This window comes from Salvelinus fontinalis, chromosome 38 (genome assembly GCF_029448725.1).
Source record: "Salvelinus fontinalis isolate EN_2023a chromosome 38, ASM2944872v1, whole genome shotgun sequence".
Classification (NCBI taxonomy): Eukaryota; Metazoa; Chordata; class Actinopteri; order Salmoniformes; family Salmonidae; genus Salvelinus; species Salvelinus fontinalis.
In genome coordinates, this window is record NC_074702.1 from 6,345,705 (window position 1) to 6,370,847 (window position 25,143).

Here is a 25,143-nt window from a genome sequence, read left to right on the forward strand (position 1 = left end):
AACCAACCTTAGATCAAGTCTAGGGACTATTCCGTCCCTTTCCGAGTGACAGACAAGGGATGCTGTCATCAACAAAGAGCGTGCAAATCTCCCTACCCCACCGCGAGAATACTGCATGGGCACCTGCTACTTTATTCCAATTGGGCATTCCACACGTCCGTCAGACTGATGGGACTGCCCAATATTTTGTCTGATTGGTTAGGATTTGATCTCAAGATCCCATTTGTTGTCGCTTGTAACTGTGCCAGTGAAGGGGCTGGACGGGATCGTCTCATTCAATGGGCGGGGATTCATAGCAGTTGTAGATTTTCATTCGAAGACTCTATTTATAAAGCGGGACTTACATTTAAGTTATTTTTTATTGGTGTATAGACAGGAAAGGATTGTGCTGCGCTGAAGCCGGCGCTTTGCCCTCACCCTTCTGTCGGTCTGTTTTATGATCAGTAGAATGTGTGTGTGCGACTTCGACTGAGAGAGTGGTGTAATTATAAAAGCCGCATTTGCGGTACCCACCTCTCACCTCATATAAGTCAGGAAAAACGGAGAAACCGCCTTATTTCGTTCCTCCTCGTGCCCTAGAATTATCCACGTCTCGGAGAACATTGTGAAGGTGAGATATTTAGTTACCAATAGCCAACTCTAATTCAGTCTAATATCCTGCACGGCGACGCATCATATTTCATTGGTGTTGGCTACTTGCTAACCTAGCTAGGTTAGTCTAAATGCGGGTGGCATAACGCCGAAATTACACCCAATAGGGGACCTTCCAGCGGCGTGCTGCCTGGCCCTCCGGTTAGCATGCAGGCTCACGAATGGTACAAAACGATCACATAGCAAACCGAAGATATTGTAAGCTGTTAGACAAGAGAATGCAAGCAGTTGTAAATATGTTGCTTTATTAATGAAGGGTTTATTATAAGTATATTATTATAACGCTAATATGTGTTCTTATCCGTAAGATATTCGTATTATTAACCTATTATTAGTAATATTATTAATATTATTGTTAACCCACATTAGTGACTGACCACCCCAAAGCTAACTATAAGGCTAAATTCCATGCGCTCTCTATAATGTGGTCCATTGAGTCTATCACTAGGCTATATGCTATAACGAATCCTCTAATCGTTATTCATACCTCATGCTCGAGGTGTGGTTGGCGTTTGGCTTCATGGCTTTTGTCGGGTGGTATGGTGTTGCAGGTAGTAGAATGGGAATCTTTCGTATAGCTCCGGTTAGCGGACGCACTAATATTTTGGACGGGGAGCCTGCTAGTGTGTCTGTCTGCCAGTGACAGTTTCAGGCGGTGGTTGAGTCACAATGTCACCGCTGCCTCAACACTCGGCTTTTTTCCTCAAATTTAAGCGTAAAGAAAAGGCGTTACCATGCCCCCCCACTCACACACACACAACCACACACACATTCCTCCCTCACCCCCGCATTGACCTCCACACAAACCCCGCAAGTATTGTCTTTAATACTGCACTGTGGTGGTGTATTGGGGAGTGGGCTTAGTTTAGTTTTGCTATGGAAAAAATAAATGGTCTTATTAGGTTTTAGACACCTGGCTGAGTGAGCTACAGTAGCCTGGTCAGTCAGTGATGGACTGACCATAGACATCCTTGTTCAGATGTCCTATAAGCTTTTGTTATAATGATAAATACAGACAGACATGTATAAACAGATGATAAGGAATGCCTCAGGATATCTGATGACTATTTCTGGCCACCCTTCATCTTCCTTCTCTCATCAGTAATGAAGCTGCACTCTGTCTCTCTGTTTGGAGTGACTCACCAACACTAATCTGCTGTGTGTACACAGTATGACAGACAGGAGTAGATGTCAGTGCAGGTGTAGACCTACTCAGGCCAGAGACAGAGGGACAGACACAGACAGAAAGACATGGGGGGAATCAGAGCGGTCTGGGTGGAGGACATTCCTCAAGAGTAGACACCTTATCTGTGATGACAGACAGCAACTGTTTTGGGTCGGGTTGACACTCAGACTCACTTTATGTACTGTATGCAGAGGGGTTCGGCTTCAGTCCAAATGATGAGTAGTCATTTATTGGGGTAGACAATATCAGTGTCCTTTAGGAGCCAATAAAGATATAAACAAACAGTCTATAGATGATTGACACCCTCAGACCAATCACTAAATCAATCCATACTAGTTTTCAGAGAGAAATGGCCTGTATGGCAGACTCAGCTGAAGTTGAGACGTGTTTTAACACTACCTATGAGGTATACTCTCTTTCCTTCAGTCTGTCAGACTAGTAGTTACTTTGTAAAGATGTGTAACAGTAGTAGTAATTCAACTATAGTAAAAAATAAATACTTGAATTCAGCAGTGAATCTAGATTGAAGGTAAGCAGATCGAAGCATTATTCATCTCGTGTTTTGTGTCAGTGCAGATTGAGCTTTCTGAAGTAGTAACCATTTGATTGCAGGGAGATCGAGAGTGACTTCACTACGCAATGGCTACTAACACACACAGCACTTCCCTTACAATCACACCCATCATGGAGGATTTGATTGTTAAAGCCAGGGATTGGAGGTACATGTTGATATAGAGCTGTCTTTGTCCCACAGTCTTTGACTACTAGAAGTGGTTGACTCGTGACTCCAGCAGAGTGCACTGGACTGTAAAGGTCCTCTGTGTCTCTGTGTGACCTAATCTTAGTACTGTTGCTATGATAATACAGTAATATCAGCCAACTGGAGTAGACCTCCCCTCCTCACTCTCCCTCTCTCTGCCTCTCTCTCTCCCCCTCTCCCTTTCTCTCTCTAAGCTCTGACTGTCATGTCACTTTACTGAGTCAGTTGATGTATCCCTCTGCTCCCTTCCCCCTCCATCCCTCCATCCATCTCTCTCTCTTCCACCCTGACTGTCTCCTTGATTTGCTCTGTCTTTCAATTATGCCATCTCTGACTATCGGGACTGTATCTGGGCTGTGTGGTCATACTGCTCTCATTTTCTGTGTGTGTGTGTGTGCATTATGTGTGTGTGTGTGTGTGTGTGTGTGTGTGTGTGTGTGTGTGTGTGTGTGTGTGTGTGTGTGTGTGTGTGTGTGTACTTACTAGTCTACTACTGCTCGCTTGAAACGGATCACATCACTGTCACTGTCTGATAGTTAAGCAGTCCTCCTCCACTCATTCACACTCACATGCCATGATCAGTGAAATACACTGCTCTGATTTTCATCTACTATGCAGTCCACTCACTCACACTCACGTGACAATGTGACTGAGTGAGAAAATGTCTAACACTGTCTTTCTTGTCTCTTGTTTCTCTCTCTCTTTCTCTCTCTCTCTCTCTCTCTCTCTCTCTCTCTCTCTCTCTCTCTCTCTCTCTCTCTCTCTCTCTCTCTCTCTCTCTCTCTCTCTCTCTCTCTCTCTCTCTCTCTCTCTCTCTCTCTCTCTCTCTCTCTCTCTCTCTCTCTCTCTCATTGCCAGCAGCACCATGTCCAGGCCGTCAGGGGGCGGTGTTGCCAATGATGTCACCCGCTTCCTGTCCACGGGGGCGGTGCCAGGCTCGCCCACTTCCTCTACCCCCACTGGCCACGTATTCTCTGCGTCAAGCCAGGCTGATTGGGCGGCAAAGAGGCTCGTCTGGGTTCCATCCGAGAAGCACGGCTTTGAGGTGATTGGGCTGGGCGGGGTCAATGGGCGTGGTCAGGGTGGAGGGCAGCCGGTGGTGAGGTTAGGGGGAGGGGTGCGTTTTTCAACTAATCAACTAATCATGGTCGTCAGTATAGGGCATTGTTAGTTGAAGCAGGTGTTTTAGAGTTGGGCTGGAACAAAAACGTGTGTGCACTGCTGCGCTCCAAGGAGTTGCCCACTTCTTGCCCTACCATGGGGCACAGCACAGGCCTCCCTGGGTCCATCAGTCCTGTGCAGTTGAGCACGGCATTGACAACTACATAGCAGATAAGCACACCATGCATTCAATTGAGATGATTCCATACCATGTCATAATCATTTTCATGATCTATTTGCTGCATTTCTATCTGCAGCACTCTGAGCAGTCCTCATACAGGTGAATAATTAGCTCCAGGCGTGTGCCTGTTTGACAGGTGTGGAAAAGAGAACCGTGTGTTTCTCAAGACAATGGAATGGTAACGCATTGATCTAGCATTCTCTAAGATGCTATTTCACAGTGTTGGTATAACTTCCTTGTCTTTCGATGCTTCTCTGTACCCCTTCCAACTCTATTCTAGTCTCCTTCTATTGCCAGTGTACTAGGGCTCCTAGTTCTCCTCTATTACATTGCTTTAGTCACTGGGCTCTATCTCTCTGTTGGAGCCACACTGCGCGCTGATCTACATCACTCAGCTCTACATGTTGCATTTTAAACCTCGTCTTTCTATGAGAAGTGGCATCACTTGTAGAACACTTCCACCTCTATCCTTTACCTTGATCACTATCTTCTTCTCTGTTCTGCTGTGTCCCAGTGCCCACTGTGTTCCAAGGCTCTTTGTGTTTGACAATGTGACAGGGTTCCACGGGCGCTCTTCTCTGTAGTATGTCTATACAGGGTATCTCTCTCTGTTTCTCTGCTGTTCTGATATGGAGCTCTATGATTAGAACAATACACTCCTTCAGCCTCCTAATGTTAAAGAGGCCGCAGTAACACACACACACACACACACACACACACACACACACACACACACACACACACACACACACACTCACACACATAGTCACACACACAGTCGTCATTCTACAATCATATTTTAAGTGTGTGGTTAGTCGTATTCTGAGAATGCGGGTGTGTGTGCCAGGCAGAAGTAAATGGTGAACCAAGCAGAACAGAGCAGAATAGAACAGAGCAGAACACAGCAGAACAGAGCAGAATAGAACAGAGCAGAGCAGAACACAGCAGAACAGAGCAGAACACAGCAGAACAGAGCAGAACACAGCAGAACAGAGCAGAACACAGCAGAACAGAGCAGAATAGAGCAGAACAGAGCAGAGCAGAAGAGAGGAGAACAGAGCCGAATAGAACAGAGCGGAACAGAACAGAGCGGAACAGAACAGAGCCGAATAGAACAGAGCGGAACAGAGCAGAGCAGAACACAGCAGAACAGAGCAGAACAGAACACAGCAGAACAGAGCGGAACAGAACAGAGCGGAACAGAACAGAGCCGAATAGAACAGAGCCGAATAGAACAGAGCCGAATAGAACAGAGCCGAATAGAACAGAGCGGAACAGAGCAGAGCAGAACAGAACAGAGCAGAACAGAACAGAGCAGAGCAGAACAGAGCAGAGCAGAACAGAGCAGAGCAGAGCAGGGTAGAATCTTGTGACCTGACCAGCTCAGAGTTCACCACTTCCTGTCGTCGCTTCCCCGTCATAAGAGCTGTACTATGACAGGGGTTATTAACTCCTCTCTCCCTCTGTGTCTATTTCTGTTCGCCCCTCCTCAGTCTAGCCATCTCAACCACTATCAATGTATGCACTGTTTTATGTCATGTGTGTGTATGTGGACACCAGTGATGCTCATTGCTTCATACTGGAAATCAATCCCAACTCCTCTTGTCATGTGATGAAGCCCTATATTTCACACCACCATGTGTTATTACTATGTGTTATTACCATGTGTTATTACTATGCGTTATTATCATGTGTTATTACCATGTGTTATTACTATGTGTTATTACCATGCGTTATTATCATGTGTTATTACCATGTGTTATTACTATGTGTTATTACCATGCGTTATTATCATATGTTATTACTATGTGTTATTGCCATGCGTTATTATCATATGTTATTACTATGTGTTATTGCCATGCGTTATTATCATATGTTATTACTATGTGTTATTGCCATGCGTTATTATCATGTGTTATTATCATGTGTTATTATCGTGTGTTATTACTATGTGTTATTACTATGTGTTATTATCATATGTTATTACTATGTGTTATTGCCATGTGTTATTATCATGTGTTATTGTTATGTGTTATTATCATGTGTTATTGCCATGCGTTATTATCATGTGTTATTATCATGTGTTATTATCATATGTTATTACTATGTGTTATTACCATGCGTTATTATAATGTGTTATTATCATGTGTTATTATCATGTGTTATTGCCATGCGTTATTGCCATGTGTTATTATCATGTGTTATTATTATGCGTTTGTACCATGTGTTATTATCATGTGTTATTATTATGCGTTTGTAGCATGTGTTATTAGCATGCATTATTACCATGTGTTATTATCATGTGTTATTATCATGTGTTATTACCATTTGTTATTATCATGTGTTATTATTATGCATTTGTACCATGTGTTATTACCATGTGTTATTATCATGTGTTCTTATTATGGTTTTATACCATGTGTTATTACCATGTGTTATTATCATGTGTTATTACCATGTGTTATTATCATGTGTTATTATTATGCGTTTGTACCATGTGTTATTATCATGTGTTATTACCATGTGTTATTATCATGTGTTATTACCATGTGTTATTATCATGCGTTATTACCATGTGTTATTATCATGCGTTATTACCATGTGTTATTATCATGTGTTATTATCATGTGTTATTACCATGTGTTATTATCATGTGTTATTATTATGCATTTGTACCATGTGTTATTATCATGCGTTATTACCATGTGTTTTTATCATGTGTTATTACCATGTGTTATTATCATGCGTTATTATCATGTGTTATTATCATGCGTTATTACCATGTGTTATTATCATGTGTTATTACCATGTGTTATTATTATGCGTTTGTACCATGTGTTATTATCATGCGTTTGTACCATGTGTTATTATCATGTGTTATTATTATGCGTTTGTACCATGTGTTATTATCATGCGTTTGTACCATGTGTTATTATCATGCATTATTACCATGTGTTATTATCATGTGTTATTATCATGTGTTATTATTATGTGTTTGTACCATGTGTTATTATCATGTGTTATTATTATGCGTTTGTAACATGTGTTATTACCATGTGTTATTATAATGTGTTATTATTATGCGTTTGTACCATGTGTTATTATCATGTGTTATTATTATGCGTTTGTAACATGTGTTATTATCATGCGTTTGTACCATGTGTTATTATCATGCATTATTACCATGTGTTATTATCATGTGTTATTATCATGTGTTATTATCATGTGTTATTATTATGTGTTTGTACCATGTGTTATTATCATGTGTTATTATTATGCGTTTGTAACATGTGTTATTACCATGTGTTATTATAATGTGTTATTATTATGCGTTTGTACCATGTGTTATTATCATGTGTTATTATTATGCGTTTGTAACATGTGTTATTACCATGTGTTATTTTTATGCGTTCGTAACATGTGTTATTATCATGTGTTATTATCATGCGTTTGTTCCATGTGTTATTATCATGTGTTATTATTATGCGTTTGTTCCATGTGTTATTATCATGTGTTATTATTATGCGTTTGTTCCATGTGTTATTATCATGTGTTATTATTATGCGTTTGTTCCATGTGTTATGGCTTGTCATGTCTTGTGCTGTTAGTGGATGTTTCCTGGATCAGTATCTAACTAACTTCTCTGTCCCTTCCCCTACCCTCCCCTCTCTCTCTCTCTCTTCCCCACCTCTCTCTCTCTCTTCCCTGCCTCCCTCTCTCCCCCCGCCTCTATCTCTTCCCCTATCCTCTCTCTCTCTCTCTCTTCCCCACCTCTCTCTCTCTCTCTCTCTCTCTTCCCTGCCTCCCTCTCTCCCCCCGCCTCTATCTCTCCCCTACCATCTCTCTATCTCCTCCCCCTTCTCCCCGCTCTCTCTCTCTCTCTCTCACTCCCCCCACCACAACCCTCCAGTCTGCCAGTATCCGTGAGGAGCGTGGGGATGAGGTGGAGGTGGAGCTAACAGACAGCCAGAGGAAGCTGACCCTGTCCAGAGAGGAGGTCCAGAGGATGAATCCTCCCAGGTTCAGTAAGGTGGAGGACATGGCTGACCTCACCTGTCTCAACGAAGCCTCCGTCCTACACAACCTCAGAGAGAGATACTACTCTGGCTTGATATACGTCAGTGTACATTACACACACACACATAGACACACACACACACACACACACACACACACACACACACACACACACACACACACACACACACACACACACACACACACACAGGAAGGACACAATAATACATAAACTCAAACTTGCACAGCATACAAGGGAGAAGTGAAAGTCAAAACTGATGTGTGTATGTACAGTATATACAGTTGAAGTCGGAGGTTTACATCCACTTAGGTTGGAGTCATTAAAACTCGTTTGTCAACCACTCCACACATTTCTTGTTAACACACTATAGTTTTGGTAAGTCGGTGAGGACATCTACTCTGTGCATGACACAAGTAATTTTTCCAACAATTGTTTACAGACAGATTATTTCACTTATAATTCACTGTATCACAATTCCAGTGTGTCAGAAGTTTACATACATTAAGTTGACTGTGCCTTTAAACAGCTTGGAAAATTCCAGAAAATGATGTCATGGCTTTAGAAGCTTCTGATAGGCTAATTGACATCATTTGAGTCAATTGGAGGTGTACCTGTGGATGTATTTCAAGGCCTACCTTCAAACTCAGTGCCTCTTTGCTTGACATCATGGGAAAGTCAAAAAAAATCAGCCAAGATCTTAGAAAAAAATCCAACTCCTACTGTAGGTTAATGTGTCCTACTCCTACTGTAGGTTAATGTGTTCTACTCATACTGTAGGTTAATGTGTTCTACTCATACTGTAGGTTAATGTATCCTACTCATACTGTAGGTTAATGTGTTCTACTCATACTGTAGGTTAATGTGTTCTACTCATACTGTAGGTTAATGTGTTCTACTCATACTGTAGGTTAATGTGTTCTACTCATACTGTAGGTTAATGTGTTCTACTCATACTGTAGGTTAATGTATCCTACTCATACTGTAGGTTAATGTGTCCTACTCATACTGTAGGTTAATGTGTTCTACTCATACTGTAGGTTAATGTATCCTACTCATACTGTAGGTTAATGTGTTCTACTCATACTGTAGGTTAATGTGTTCTACTCATACTGTAGGTTAATGTGTCCTACTCATACTGTAGGTTAATGTGTCCTACTCATACTGTAGGTTAATGTGTTCTACTCATACTGTAGGGTAATGTATCCTACTCATACTGTAGGTTAATGTGTTCTACTCATACTGTAGGTTAATGTGTTCTACTCATACTGTAGGTTAATGTGTCCTACTCCTACTGTAGGTTAATGTGTTCTACTCATACTGTAGGTTAATGTGTTCTACTCATACTGTAGGTTAATATGTCCTACTCATACTGTAGGTTAATGTGTCCTACTCATACTGTAGGTTAATGTGTCCTACTCATACTGTAGGTTAATGTGTCCTACTCATACTGTAGGTTAATGTGTCCTACTCATACTGTAGGGTAATGTATCCTACTCATACTGTAGGTTAATGTGTTCTACTCATACTGTAGGTTAATGTGTTCTACTCATACTGTAGGTTAATGTATCCTACTCATACTGTAGGTTAATGTGTCCTACTCATACTGTAGGTTAATGTGTCCTACTCATACTGTAGGTTAATGTGTTCTACTCATACTGTAGGTTAATGTGTCCTACTCATACTGTAGGTTAATGTGTCCTACTCATACTGTAGGTTAATGTGTCCTACTCATACTGTAGGTTAATGGGGGGAGAATGTTGGGCGGGATTGACACTCCCTCTCCTAATGTAGCTGTTAAATGACTCAGATTAGGTGTGTGTGTGTGATATGACATTACCTGCCTTAATGGCTGGGGCTAGGCATTGGGAGGGCATGGGTCGTTGAGATTAAGCATGGTATTTTAGTTATCATTGAACTTTGTGTATATCTATCCTGGGTGTGTGTGTGTGTTTGCAGACATACTCGGGCCTATTCTGTGTGGTGATCAACCCCTATAAGAACCTGCCCATCTACACAGAGTCTATAGTGGAGATGTACCGAGGGAAGAAACGCCATGAGATGCCCCCTCACATCTACGCTATATCAGAGGCTGCCTACCGCAGCATGCTACAAGGTAACCCTAACCCCTGACCTCTAACCTCTGACCCCCTCACATCTACGCTATATCAGAGGCTGCCTACCGCAGCATGCTACAAGGTAACCCTAACCCCTGACCTCTAACCTCTGACCCCCTCACATCTACGCTATATCAGAGGCTGCCTACCGCAGCATGTTACAAGGTAACCCTAACCCCTGACCTCTAACCCCTGACCCCTCACATCTACACCATGTCAAAGAAATTTGTTATGATTTTCATATGTGCATTTTCGTGGAATAGTTTCATTTCAATAATAATGTCTGCATTTCTCAAAATCATTGTCACGTGGTTAATCATAAAAATATTAATTAAAATGAATAAACTCTAAAAGTAAAAATTATACTAATGCGAGAGCACCAGCCTTATGGACACATTGAGAGGCTACACCGTGATCATTGGGGGCTAAATAGCCTAAATGAACGCATGGAACTCAGAGATGGCCATGCAGCCCAGAGATGGCCAATGCAGCCCAGAGATGGCCAATGCAGCCCAGAGATGGCCAATGCAGCCCAGAGATGGCCATGCAGCCCAGAGATGGCCATGCAGCCCAGAGATGGCCAATGCAGCCCAGAGATGGCCAATGCAGCCCAGAGATGGCCAATACAGCCCAGAGATGGCCAATGCAGCCCAGAGATGGCCATGCAGCCCAGAGATGGCCAATGCAGCCCAGAGATGGCCAATGCAGCCCAGAGATGGCCAATGCAGCCCAGAGATGGCCAATGCAGCCCAGAGATGGCCAATGCAGCCCAGAGATGGCCAATGCAGCCCAGAGATGGCCATGCAGCCCAGAGATGGCCAATGCAGCCGTTGGCCCATAACTTCCATTGTCAACTAAGTAAAAATACATAAAGCCGACAAATAAAAACTGTTGAAAATATACGGATGGCAATTCTGGTTCTTTCAATCACATTCATCAACAGTTGAAGTCAGAAGTTTACATACACTTAGGGTGGAGTCATTAAAACTAGTTTTTCAACCACTCCACAAATTTATTGTTAACAAACTATAGTTTTGGCATGTCGGTTAGGACATCTACTTTGTGCATGACACAAGTAATTTATCCAACAATTGTTTACAGACAGATTATTTAACTTATAATTCACTGTATCACAATTCCAGTGGGTCAGAAGTTTACATACACTAAGTTGACTGTGCTTTTAAACAGCTTGGAAAATTCCAGAAAATGATGTCATGGCTTTAGAAGCTTCTGATAGGCTAATTGACATCATTTGAGTCAATTGGAGGTGTACCTGTGGATGTATTTCAAGGCCTACCTTGAAACTCAGTGACTCTTTGCTTGACAGCATGGGAAAATCAAAAGAAATCAGCCAAGACCTCAGAAAATAAATTGTAGAACTCCACAAGTCTGGTTCATCCTTGGGAGCAATTTCCAAACACCTGAAGGTACCACGTTCATCTGTACAAACAATAGTATGCAAGTATAAACACCATGGGACCACGCAGCTGTCATACCACTCAGTGGGCACAGGCTGGGGAGGAGGAGGAATATGACGACTACCGTTACACTCAGGAAGGTGCGAAAAGTGCAAATCAATCCCAGAACAGCAGCAAAGGACCTTGAGAAGATGCTGAAGGAAACAGGTACAAAAGTATCTATATCCACAGTAAAACGAGTCCTATATTGACATAACCCGAAAGGCCCGTTCAGCAAGGAAGAAGCCACTGCTCCAAACCGCCATAAAAAAGCCAGACTACGGTTTGCAACTGCACATGGGGACAAAGATTGTACTTTTTGGAGAAATGTCCTCTGGTCTGAAGAAACAAAAGTAGAACTGTTTGGCCATAATGACCATTGTTATGCTTGGAGGAAAAATGATGAGGCTTGCTAGCCGAAGAACACCATTCCAACCGGGAAACACGGGGTGACAGCATCATGTTGTGGGGGTGCTTTGCTGCAGGAGGAACTGGTGCACTTCACAAAATAGATGGCATCATGAGGAAGGGAAATGATGTGGATATATTGAAGCAACATCTCAAGACATCAGTCAGGAAGTTAAAGCTTGGTCACAAATGGGTCTTCCAAATGGACAATGACCCCAAGCATACTTCCGAAGTTGTCGAAAAATGGCTTTAGGACAACAAAGTCAAGGTATTGGAGTGGCCATCACAAAGCCCTGACCTCAATCCCATAGAAAATTTGTGGGCAGAACTGAAAACGCGTGGGCGAGCAAGGAGGCCTACAAACCTGACTCCGTTACACCAGCTCTGTCAAGAGGAATGGGCCAAAATTCACCCAACTTATTGTGGGAAGCTTGTGGAAGGCTACCCAAAACGTTTGACCCAAGTTCAACAATTTAAAGGCAATGCTACCAAAAACGAATTGAGTGTATGTCAACTTCTGACCCACTGGGAATGTGATGAAAGCTGAAATAAATTATTTTCTCTACTATTATTCTGACATTTCACATTCTTGAAATGAAATGGTGATCCTAACTGAAAGGAACTTTTTACTCGGATTAAATGTCAGGAATTGTGAAAAACTGAGTTTAAATGTATTTGGCTAAGGTGTATTTAAACTTCCGACTTCAACTGTAGGCCTTTTCCCACGCACGCTGTCTGTGAAAGACTTCCTCATATGCCATTTCTCTCCTGTTCTATTGGTTTTCATATCAACTTTCCTTCGTTGTCCTGAAGCCAAATGCACAATCCTAGTCATATTAGCAACCCATCCTAGTTGTTGCATCTTTTGATTCACCCTCTTTCTATGTTTCTAACAGAGATTTTTTTTATTTCCCTTTTTCTCCCCAATTTCTTGATATCCAATTGCGATCCAATTACGATCTTGTCTCATCGCTCAACTCCCTCCCGCTTAACCCAGAAGCCAGCTGCACCAACGTGTCGGAGGAAACACTGTTAAACTTACTACCGAGGTCAGCCTGCAGGCCCCCGGCCCGCCACAAGGAGTCGCTAGAGCACGATGAGCCAAGTAAACCCCCCCCCCCCCGGCCAAAACCTCCCCTAGCCCGGACGACACTGGGCCAATTGTGTACCGCCCTATGGGACTCCCTGTCACAGCCGGTTGTGACACAGCCCGGGATCGAACCCGGGTCTGTAGTGACACCTCAAGCACTGCGATGCAGTGCCTTAGACCGCTGCGCCACTCGGGAGGCCTGAAAATGTATTTTTAGTGGTTAATTCATTACAGGAGTTGCATGTTTTATTTAGATGAATTACCATAATCTAAATGTGATTTCTGTCATTCTGAAAACCGTGAGTGGACGCCCTAAGGGGTTACACAACCAATGCATATGTGTGATAAATTTCTCAAATGGCCGGTAAATTAAAATCTTTCCGGGCCACATTGTTTGGTGCCACATTTTCCTAATGAACACCCTGCTGACAGTGTAAATACCATATACAGTGCATTCAGAATTCAGACCCCTTGACTTTTTCCACATTTTGTTACACTACAGCCTTATTCTAAAATGTATTAAATCATTTTTTCCCCTCATCAATCTATACCCAATATCCCATAATGACAAAGCAAAAACAGATTGTTAGAAATTGTTGGTTTCAAACTTCTTCCATTTAAGAATGATGGCCACTGTGTTCTTGGGGACCTTCAATGCTGCATCCATGTTTTGGTACCCTTCCCCAGATCTGTGCCTCGACACAATCCTGTCTTGGACCTTAGATAGACAGGTGTGTGCCTTTCCAAATCATGTCCAATCAAGTTGTAGAAACATCTCAAGGATGATCAATGGAAACAGGATGAACTTGAGCTCAATTTCAAGTCTCATAGCACAAGGTCTTAATACTTATGTATTCACTTTGTCATTATGGGGTATTGTGTGTAAATTGATGATTTAAAAAGAATGAGGCTGTAACGCAACAAAATGTGGAAAAGGGGAAGGGGTCTGAATACTTTCTGAATGCACTGTACATCCATGTTTTTTGGTGGAAGCATATGGAAACATTGGCAATGAGAATATCTTGGTGCTGCAAATGGCAGTAGTAATTACAGTTCATTCTAGGACTTTTCCCACGCCACATGTATTATGATAGGAGCCTGACAAACAGACACTGATTGCCCCACTACTCCATTAAAACCGGTTAGAGACAGATTGAGCAACGTTTCTGCCCCGAGGTCAACTCATTAGACGACAAAACTGTCTCTCTCTCTCTTTCTCTCTCTCTCTCTCTCTCTCTCTCTCTCTCTCTCTCTCTCTCTCTCTCTCTCTCTCTCTCTCTCTCTCTTATTCTTTCTTTCTTTCAATGTGACAGGTGTGTGTCCGTGATCTGTGATCCTATTGATAATTGAACCAGAATGACCGGTATGTGTGCGTGTCCGTGCATGTCTGTGCACGTGCGTGCGTGCGTGTGTGTGTGTGTGCCTGTGGTTCTGAGGAAACCTTTAAAACAAACACCAAAAATGTAACAGACAAGGTCAGGCCATCGTGTTGGTGTCTGCAGTGTGGGCTGGAGCAGAGGTCTGAGGTCTGTCTGGAGAGACCACTTCTGTGGCTTTGAGCTCCTTCCTCCTCACTACACGACAATGCTGCTCAGTGAGAGCTGTTGAAATCACATACACACTCAGGTTATCTGAGATAGATTGACAAGTGTATCGATCCCCCTGTTACAGTGATTACTGGTGTAAGAAGTGAAGGTAGTACTGTTCATTGGGTAATATGAAAGACTGACATATTCTGCTTTTATTATTATTCTCTCACAGACAGAGAAGATCAATCTATCCTCTGCACGTGAGTAACCTGGGGTTCTATATCTGCCTGTCTGTCTGCCTGTCTTGCCTGTCTACCTGTCTGTCTGCCTGTCTTGTCTGCCTGTCTTGTCTATCTGTCGTCCATCTGTATTCTCACCATGGTAAATGATCCCAGTTTAGATTACTGAATATCTTAGTTTCTGCTAGGATCCTGTTTTTAGACTTTTACAGCCCAGTCCCCCTCAAACACTAGAAGTATATTTAGTTTCCCCCAGTCTGTCTCCTGTATTCTCCTTTATTCCCATCCAACAGCAACACAATGACTAGTGTCTGTATCCTGCACACCTGCTCTCTGTGTATAGAGGAATACACTGCACGGTTCCTCTGTTCACTGGTGGCCTACACGTGTGTATAGAGGAATACACTGCACAGTTCCTCTGTTCACTGGTGGCCTACACGTGTGTATAGAGGAATACACTGCACAGTTCCTCTGTTCACTGGTGGCCTACACGTGTGTATATAGAGGAATACACTGCACAGTTCCTCTGTTCACTGGTGGCCTACACGTGTGTATAGAGGAATACACTGCACGGTTCCTCTGTTCACTGGTGGCCTACACGTGTGTATAGAGGAATACACTGCACGGTTCCTCTGTTCACTGGTGGCCTACACGTGTGTATAGAGGAATACACTGCACGGTTCCTCTGTTCACTGGTGGCCTACACGTGTGTATAGAGGAATACACTGCACGGTTCCTCTGTTCACTGGTGGCCTACACGTGTGTATAGAGGAATACACTGCACGGTTCCTCTGTTCACTGGTGGACTACACGTGTGTATAGAGGAATACACTGCACGGTTCCTCTGTTCACTGGTGGCCTACACGTGTGTGTATAGAGGAATACACTGCACGGTTCCTCTGTTCACTGGTGGCCTACACGTGTGTATAGAGGAATACACTGCACGGTTCCTCTGTTCACTGGTGGCCTACACGTGTGTATAGAGGAATACACTGCACGGTTCCTCTGTTCACTGGTGGCCTACAAGTGTGTATAGAGGAATACACTGCACGGTTCCTCTGTTCACTGGTGGCCTACACGTGTGTATAGAGGAATACACTGCACGGTTCCTCTGTTCACTGGTGGCCTACACGTGTGTATAGAGGAATACACTGCACGGTTCCTCTGTTCACTGGTGGCCTACACGTGTGTATAGAGGAATACACTGCACAGTTCCTCTGTTCACTGGTGGCCTACACGTGTGTATAGAGGAATACACTGCACGGTTCCTCTGTTCACTGGTGGCCTACACGTGTGTATAGAGGAATACACTGCACAGTTCCTCTGTTCACTGGTGGCCTACACGTGTGTATAGAGGAATACACTGCACGGTTCCTCTGTTCACTGGTGGCCTACACGTGTGTATAGAGGAATACACTGCACGGTTCCTCTGTTCACTGGTGGCCTACACGTGTGTATAGTGTCCTTTCTCTTATATGTGTTTGTTGTGTTTATATGTCCTTCATAACTGGGTTGTATTTGTGTGTTTTTATGGAGGACCCTTGTGAAACGAGATGTGGTTTATGTGTATGTGTGTGTGTGTGTGTGTGTGTGTGTGTGTGTGTGTGTGTGTGTGTGTGTGTGTGTGTGTGTGTGTGTGTGTGTGTGTGTGTGTGTGTGTGTGTGTGTGTGTGTGTGTTCCAGAGGCGAGTCTGGCGCAGGGAAGACAGAGAACACTAAGAAAGTCATCCAGTATCTGGCTCATGTGGCCTCGTCCCATAAGACTGGAACTCTGGGTAGAAACAAGGAGGCCTCACAGGTAAACTGGGGAAGGAGGGAGAAGAGGAGAAGGGAGGAGGAAGAAGAGACTATATGGAGGAAATGGGGGAGAGGAGGAGGAAATGGGGGAGAGGAGGAGGAAATGGGGGAGAGGAGGAGGAAATGGGGGAGAGGAGGAGGAAATGGGGGAGAGGAGGAGCTTAGTCAGAAGACAAAGACAGAGAAGGGGAAGAAGATGTGAGGAAAGAGGTGAATTGGATGAAGAACAAGAATAGGAAGAGGGTTGATTGATGGATGATGTTTGTTGTCCTGACTGAGGGAGATGATTAATTGATGGATGATATTTATTGTCCCGACTGAGCGAGAGGGTTGATGGATGATATTTATTGTCCCGACTGAGGGAGAGGGTTGATGGATGATGTTTATTGTCCTGACTGAAGGAGAGGGTTGATTGATGGATGATGTTTATTGTGCTGACTGAGCGAGAGGGTTGATTGATGGATGATGTTTATTGTCCTGACAGAGGGAGAGGGTTGATGGATGATATTTTGTCCTGACTGAGCGAGAGGGTTGATTGATGGATGATGTTTATTGTCCTGACTGAGGGAGAGGAGTGATGGATGATGTTTATTGTCCTGACTGAGCGAGAGGGTTGATTGATGGATGATTTTTATTGTGCTGACTGAGGGAGAGGGTTGATTGATGGATGATGTTTATTGTGCTGACTGAGGGAGAGGATTGATTGATGGATGATGTTTATTGTCCTGACTGAGGGAGAGGGTTGATTGATGGATGATGTTTATTGTGCTGACTGAAGGAGAGGATTGATTGATGGATGATGTTTATTGTCCTGACTGAGGGAGAGGGTTGATTGATGGATGATGTTTATTGTGCTGACTGAAGGAGAGGATTGATTGATGGATGATGTTTATTGTCCTGACTGAGGGAGAGGGTTGATTGATGGATGATGTTTATTGTGCTGACTGAAGGAGAGGATTGATTGATGGATGATGTTTATTGTCCTGACTGAAGGAGTGGGTTGATTGATGGATGATTTTTATTGTGCTGACTGAAGGAGTGGATGGGGAACGAGAATAAGGCAGGAAGAAAGTGAAAGAACGAGAGCGTGTAGGGATGACTTGTTATGACTTGTTATGAAGTTGTATTAAAGATGTATATTGAGACTATGGTTGAAACAAGGTGTACTGCTACATTTTGCGTTACACTACATGTTGCTACTACTTCATGACTTACTGTCTACTACTGTTCTTCTTGCTGATCAAGTGCTACTTGAGGAATCATTATAGAGTGACCTCTGTAATCATTCCTGTCTCTCTGCTCCTCTCCTCTCTCCCTGCCCTCTCCTCTCTCCCTGCCCTCTCCTCTCTCCCTGCCCTCTCCTCTCTCACTGCCCTCTCCTCTCTCCCTGCCCTCTCCTCTCTCCATGCCCTCTCCTCTCTCCCTGCCCTCTCCCTGCCCTCTCCTCTCTCCCTGCCCTGTCTTCTCTCCCTGCCCTCTCCTCTCTCCCTGCCCTCTCCCTGCCATCTCCTCTCTCCCTGCCCTCTCCTCTCTCCCTGCCCTCTCCTCTCTCCCTGCCCTCTCCTCTCTCCCTGCCCTCTCCTCTCTCCCTGCCCTCTCCTCTCTCCATTCCCTCTCCTCTCTCCCTGCCCTCTCCTCTCTCCCTGCCCTCTCCTCTCTCCATGCCCTCTCCTCTCTCCCTGCCCTCTCCTCTCTCCCTGCCCTCTCCTCTCTCCCTGCCTTCTCCTCTCTCCCTGCCCTCTCCTCTCTCCATGCCCTCTCCTCTCTCCCTGCCCTCTCCTCTCTCCCTGCCCTGTCATCTCTCCCTGCCCTCTCCTCTCTCCCTGCCCTCTCCTCTCTCACTGCCCTCTCCTCTCTCTCTGCCCTCTCCTCTCTCCCTGCCCTCTCCTCTCTCCCTGCCCTCTTCTCTCTCCATGCCCTCTCCTCTCTCCCTGCCCTCTCCTCTCTCCCTGCCCTCTCCTCTCTCCCTGCCCTCTCCTCTCTCCCTGCCCTCTCCTCTCTCCATGCCCTCTCCTCTCTCCATGCCCTCTCCTCTCTCCCTGCCCTCTCCTCTCTCCCTGCCCTCTCCTCTCTCCCTGCCCTCTCCTCTCTCCCTGCCCTCTCCTCTCTCCCTGCCCTCTCCTCTCTCCCTGCCCTCTCCTCTCTCCATGCCCTCTCCTCTCTCCCTGCCCTCTCCTCTCTCCCTGCCCTCTCCTCTCTCACTGCCCTCTCCTCTCTCCATGCCCTCTCCTCTCTCCATGCCCTCTCCTCTCTCCATGCCCTCTCCTCTCTCCCTGTCCTCTCTCCTCTCTCCCTGCCCTCTCCTCTCTCCATGCCCTCTCCTCTCTCCCTGCCCTCTCCTCTCTCCCTGCCCTCTCCTCTCTCCCTGCCCTCTCCTCTCTCACTGCCCTCTCCTCTCTCACTGCCCTCTCCTCTCTCCCTGCCCTCTCCTCTCTCCCTGCCCTCTCCTCTCTCCCTGCCCTCTCCTCTCTCCATGCCCTCTCCTCTCTCCATGCCCTCTCCTCTCTCCCTGTCCTCTCTCCTCTCTCCCTGCCCTCTCCTCTCTCCATGCCCTCTCCTCTCTCCCTGCCCTCTCATCTCTCCCTGCCCTCTCCTCTCTCCCTGCCCTCTCCTCTCTCCCTGCCCTCTCCTCTCTCCCTGCCCTCTCCTCTCTCCCTGCCCTCTCCTCTCTCCCTGCCCTCTCCTCTCTCCCTGCCCTCTCATCTCTCCCTGCCCTCCCTGTGTTCAGATGGATGGCAGTAGGTCGTTGCCCCGGGGCAGTTCCATGGTGAACAGGGTGAGTGGGCTCTATCCTGTCCTGTCTTCTCCTCTTTCATTCTCTTCTGTTCTTCCTACCGATTCTGGTTTATGCTCCAGACTAACATCCTTTAACAACACCATTACTGATGTGTTCCTCCATAACTGTCAAGCATTTTGTTTTTGTTTGTACTGCATTCATTGGTCTGTTGTTGTCTTTTGTTGTTTGTTTGTCTCATCCGTTGATTCTCCCAACCTTCCCGTGTTTCTCAATCTCTCAGAGTGTGCAATATGTGAGTATAATATAAAGTATAAAGACTCTTATCACCACTGTGGGCTGATTGAGGTAAGACATTGCAGAATTGCAGATAGATGTAGAATGTATAGAGCGGACATAATTATCTTGTTCAGTATAAGAGAGAATCTTGTCTGTGTTAGACAATACATTTCTGTCTGAATGTTCTGAAAAGTTGCTGTCTCCTGAATGAAAGCCCTGCTGTTCTCTGGTGTCTATGGGTGTTTGGCTTTTTACTGTACGGTATATCTGTAGCAACACCCAATGGATGCTAGAATAAGTGGTGATGGGCGGGTCTATGAATCTCTCTCAACGTCCTGATTGGCTGGATTAACGACCTGTTAATCGTCAAACCATATACAGTTGCCCAATGAAAATGCTCTAGTTTCCTGATTGACAGCTGGTGTTAATCCCGCCCATAGGTGGGTCTCAGAATCATTCCCCTCATCGGTGAAGGAAAGCTTTGGAATTCGCTGATGATGCACAAAAGCCTGGTCTTAAAACAACCGCCGATCTGAAAACCAGATAGGTGGGAGCTCCCCTAAACCCTTTGGACGCTAAGATAGAGCCATCACCTTAGTGATTACACCTATCCAGTCTTTTCTGATCTGCTAGCACTGAAGGGGTAGTGGCTAGAGGTTGTTCTCAGACCGGGCTATAGACCTCCCTCCCCATCCTCCCTTTACAGTGAATGAGCTCAATGCTTCCATTCTGGTGGCCACACCTGTGAATGATGGCCAAATATACCAGGCATTTACCATGTAGAATAGTTAAGCATACATTCTGGCTGTCCAGGAGTCTCCACACATACCTGTCTGTGTGTGTGTGTGCTTTTTATGTGCGTGTGTTGTTGCGTGCGTGTGCACTTGGTGCTTTGTCTAGTAGTATGTGCATTGTTGTCAGTCTGAGCTTTGTTCCCATGCAAAGCCCTTGCTTCTTGCTGTGTGTAGCTTTGAGTGCTGCTTGGCTGGCGTTCTTTACCTGCCGCTTTTAAATCCACCTCCAGTAGCTCCCTAGATAATGCTAATGCTAATGCTACTGTACTTAAAGCTATAGAGCTAGTGGAGCTATAGCCTGAGCCACTGTGTAGCTAGAGCTAGAGCTAGCATCTGCGGCCATACTTTCTGATCTAACGCAGTGGTTCTCAACTGACACGATAAATCCATGTGAACTAGTGCAACAGCACAGGGACACCATTACACAGCCTCTGTGCTAGTTGGTTTCTGTTAAGCCACTTAGCCGTTGTCTCGCCAAGGTCTGGCCGAGGTCTGGCCGAGGTCTGGCCCAGGTCTGGCCCAGGTCTGGCCCAGGTCTGGCCGTTGTCTCACCGAGGTCTGGCCCAGGTCTGGCCGAGGTCTGGCCCAGGTCTGGCCGTTGTCTGGCCCAGGTCTGGCCGAGGTCTGGCCGAGGTCTGGCCGTTGTCTCGCCGAGGTCTGGCCCAGGTCTGGCCGTTGTCTGGCCGTTGTCTGGCCCAGGTCTGGCCGAGGTCTGGCCGTTGTCTCGCCGAGGTCTGGCCCAGGTCTGGCCGTTGTCTGGCCGTTGTCTGGCCCAGGTCTGGCCGAGGTCTCGCCGAGGTCTCGCCGAGGTCTGGCCGAGGTCTGGCCCAGGTCTGGCCGTTGTCTCGCCGAGGTCTGGCCCAGGTCTGGCCGAGGTCTGGCCGTTGTCTCGCCGAGGTCTGGCCCAGGTCTGGCCGTTGTCTGGCCGTTGTCTGGCCCAGGTCTGGCCGAGGTCTCGCCGAGGTCTCGCCGAGGTCTCGCCGAGGTCTGGCCGAGGTCTGGCCGAGGTCTGGCCCAGGTCTGGCCGAGGTCTGGCCGAGGTCTCGCCGAGGTCTGGCCGAGGTCTGGCCCAGGTCTGGCCGTTGTCTCGCCGAGGTCTGGCCGAGGTCTGGCCGTTGTCTCGCCGAGGTCTGGCCCAGGTCTGGCCGAGGTCTGGCCCAGGTCTGGCCGAGGTCTGGCCCAGGTCTGGCCGAGGTCTGGCCGAGGTCTGGCCGAGGTCTTGGCAGGGCACCAATGTAGAGTTGTTGAATGCACAAAGTCTGGCACCTTGGCTGGTATATGTTAGCTGGCTAGATGCTGAAAATGTCTGTAAGAGAACACATGAAAAGCTATTTATCTCTATATTACTCTGGGCTCATCCTGTTGAGATGCTACTACAGACTGTATCTTGAAAATCAGAGTTGAGACCACTGGGTTACTGCCTTGTTGACTGTCTGATGAGTCTGGTCTCCCCTCTTTTGTACTGGGATTGGGGGAACAGTATTTTGGGTTGTGGAGTTGCTTTGTGATTATGTCCCAGTGTTGATGCGGTGCCTGTCCTGTCCTCCAGGGGGAGCTAGAGAGACAGCTGCTACAGGCCAACCCCATCCTGGAGGCCTTCGGAAATGCCAAGACCGTCAAGAACGACAACTCCTCCAGATTTGTAAGAATGTATTAATATCTAGATTGATCCCAGATAAGATCTACAGTATGTTTTTAATTGGCTGTATTTTTATTTACTGTGTTTGTTGGTGAGTTTGTATCATTTTTTCATTAATATGTTAATCATCAACTGACACATTTCTTCTCCTCTTGTCTCTCAGGGCAAATTCATCCGTATTAACTTTGATGTGGCTGGATACATTGTCGGTGCCAACATTGAGACCTGTATCCTTCCTCTGCAGTCAGACTCTGTTTCCAGTCCCAACCTAAATATTACTGTTGTAATTCATTAGTATGCGTCACTGCTAATAAGTATGGGTCACTGCTAATCTGTCATCAGGTAGAAGTTGCCCTACACACAGGGGTCAGCTCAGGGAAGCAGGGGATGCAAAACTGCCCTTAGATTAGTGTCTGGGGCTATTGAACCCTTCCTTTACCCCTAACCTCAGACCTGCTGGAGAAGTCGAGGGCGATCCGTCAGGCCAAAGATGAAAGGACCTTCCACATCTTCTACCAACTCATGTGTGGAGCTTCAGAGGCCACCAGAGGTGAGAGAGGGGGAGAGGAGAAAGAGAGGGTAGGAGAGGGAGGGGAGAAAAATAGGGTAGGAGAGGGAGGGGAGAAAGAGAGGGTAGGAGAGGGAGGGGGGAAAGAGAGGGTAGGAGAGGGAGGGAAGAAAGAGATGGTAGGAGAGGGAGGGAAGAAAGAGAGGGTAGGAGAGGGAGGGAAGAAAGAGAGGGTAGGAGAGGGAGGGAAGAAAGAGAGGGTAGGAGAGGGAGGGAAGAAAGAGATGGTAGGAGAGGGAGCGGAGAATGAGAGAGTGGGAGGAGAGAAAAAGAGTGTAGGAGAAGGAGCAGAGAAAGGGAGGGTAGGAGAGGGTAGGAGAGGGAGGGGAGAAAGATAGGGTAGGAGAGAGAGAGGAGAAAAAGAGGGGAGAAAGAGAGGGTATGAGAGGGAGGGGAGAAAGAGAGGGTAGGAGAGGGAGGGGAGAAAGAGAGGGTATGAGAGGGAGGGGAGAAAGAGAGGGTATGAGAGGGAGGGGAGAAAGAGAGGGTAGAAAGATAGGGTAGGAGAGGAAGGGAAGAAAGAGAGGGTAGGAGAGGGTGGGAAGAAAGAGAGGGTAGGAGAGGGTGGGAAGAAAGAGAGGGAGGGAAGAAAGAGAGGGTAGGATGGGAGGGAGGAAAGAGAGGGTAGGAGAGGGAGGGAAGAAAGAGAGGGTAGGAGAGGGAGGGAAGAAAGAGATGGTAGGAGAGGGAGGGAAGAAAGAGAGGGTAGGAGAGGGAGGGAAGAAAGAGAGGGTAGAAAGAGAGGGTAGGAGAGGAAGGGAAGAAAGAGAGGGTAGGAGAGGGTGGGAAGAAAGAGAGGGTATGAGAGGGTGGGAAGAAAGAGAGGGTGGGAAGAAAGAGAGGGTAGGAGAGGGAGGGAAGAAAGAGAGGGTAGGAGAGGGAGGGAAGAAAGAGAGGGTAGGAGAGGGAGGGAAGAAAGAGAGGGTAGGAGAGGGAGGGAAGAAAGAGAGGGTAGGAGAGGGAGGGAAGAAAGAGATGGTAGGAGAGGGAGGGAAGAAAGAGAGGGTAGGAGAGGGAGGGAAGAAAGAGAGGGTAGGGAAGAGAGAGGGGAGAAAGGGGATGGGTTGAATATATAGATCTGGTGAATAGGTACATCTGGTGAATAAGTAGATCTGGTGAATAGGTACATCTGGTGAATAAGTAGATCTGGTGAATGGGTAGATCTGGTGAATAAGTAGATCTGGTGAATAGGTAGATCTGGTGAATAGATAGATCTGGTGAATAGGTAGATCTGGTGAATAGATAGATCTGGTGAATAGGTACATCTGGTGAATAAGTACATCTGGTGAATAGGTAGATCTGGTGAATAGATAGATCTGGTGAATATGTAGATCTGGTGAATAGGTACATCTGGTGAATAGGTAGATCTGGTGAATAGGTAGATCTGGTGAATAGATAGATCTGGTGAATAGGTAGATCTGGTGAATGTTTTTGTTTGAAAAATGAACTTTAATTCATGACATTTGATCCTCTGTTTCCCTGTCTCTCTCTGTTTCCCTCTCTCTATTCCCTCTCTCTGTTTCCCTCTCTCTCTCTCTGTTTCCCTCTCTCTGTTTCCCTCTCTCTCTCTCTCTCTCTCTCTCTCTCTGTGTTTCCCTCTCTCTCTCTGTTTCCTTCTCTCTCTGTTTCCCTCTCTCTGTTTCTCTCTCTGTTTCCCTCTCTCTGTTTCTCTCTCTGTTTCCCTCTCTCTGTTTCTCTCTCCTTTCTGTCTGTAGCAGACCTTCTCCTTGGTAGTGCTGACCAGTACAGGTTTCTGAGTGGAGGTGCTATTCCTGTTCCAGGTCAGAGTGACGCTGACAACTTCACCCAGACCATGGACTCTATGACCATCATGGGATTCACACCAGAGGAGTCTCTGTGTAAGGGAGAGAGGGATGGAGGGGAGGGGAGGAAGGGAGGGGGTGAGGGAGGAAGGGGAGGGGGGACAGAGCTTTCCTCAGAACATGGAAGTAAAAAACTACATTTTCTCTCCATCCCTTTCTTTCTGCCTGTCTGTCTCCCTCCCTCCCTCCCTGCCCTCCTCTCATCCCTCTCTTTCTGCCTGTCTGTCTGTCTGTCTGTCTGTCTGTCTCCCTCCTCCTCTCCATCCCTCTCTTTCTGCCTGTCTGTCTGTCTCCCTCCTCCCTCCCTCCCTGCCCTCCTCTCCATCCCTCTCTTTCTGCCTGTCTGCCTGTCTGTCTGTCTGTCTGTCTGTCTCCCTCCCCTCCTCTCCATCCCTCTCTTTCTGCCTGTCTTTCTCCCTCCTCCCTCCCTCCCTGCCCTCCTCTCCATCCCTCTCTTTCTGCCTGTCGGTCTGTCTGTCTCCCTCCTCCCTCCTCTCCATCCCTCTCTTTCTTTCTGCCTGTCTGTCTCCCTCCTCCCTCCCTCCCTGCCCTCCTCTCCATACCTCTCTTTCTGCCTGTCTGTCTCCCTCCCCTCCTCTCCATCCCTCTCTTTCTGCCTGTCTGTCTCCCTCCCCTCCTCTCCATCCCTCTCTTTCTGCCTGTCTGTCTCCCTCCCCTCCTCTCCATCCCTCTC

The 25,143-nt window shown here is 46.3% G+C and overlaps 1 protein-coding gene across 6 annotated transcripts in view; it reads left to right on the top strand.

The window, feature by feature from the left end:
* Window positions 1-277: 277 nt before the first annotated feature.
* The window catches only part of LOC129837067 (myosin-10-like), a 72,184-nt gene continuing 47,318 nt past the window's right edge, over window positions 278-25,143 (top strand). For 4 of the 6 annotated variants that reach the window (XR_008756686.1, XM_055902968.1, XM_055902971.1 and 1 more), the window contains exons 1-11: window positions 278-610; window positions 3,456-3,642; window positions 7,850-8,056; window positions 9,935-10,091; window positions 14,809-14,836; window positions 16,499-16,613; window positions 19,341-19,388; window positions 21,969-22,061; window positions 22,222-22,285; window positions 22,510-22,608; window positions 24,342-24,485. Coding sequence is in view for 5 of the 6 variants with exons in the window: in XM_055902968.1 (XP_055758943.1) it covers window positions 3,463-3,642; window positions 7,850-8,056; window positions 9,935-10,091; window positions 14,809-14,836; window positions 16,499-16,613; window positions 19,341-19,388; window positions 21,969-22,061; window positions 22,222-22,285; window positions 22,510-22,608; window positions 24,342-24,485 (1,135 nt within the window). In the remaining variant the exon portion in view is untranslated. The remainder of the gene's footprint in view (window positions 611-3,455; window positions 3,643-7,849; window positions 8,057-9,934; window positions 10,092-14,808; window positions 14,837-16,498; window positions 16,614-19,340; window positions 19,389-21,968; window positions 22,062-22,221; window positions 22,286-22,509; window positions 22,609-24,341; window positions 24,486-25,143) is intronic. The other 2 variants (XM_055902970.1, XM_055902969.1) reach the window with 2 other exon arrangements.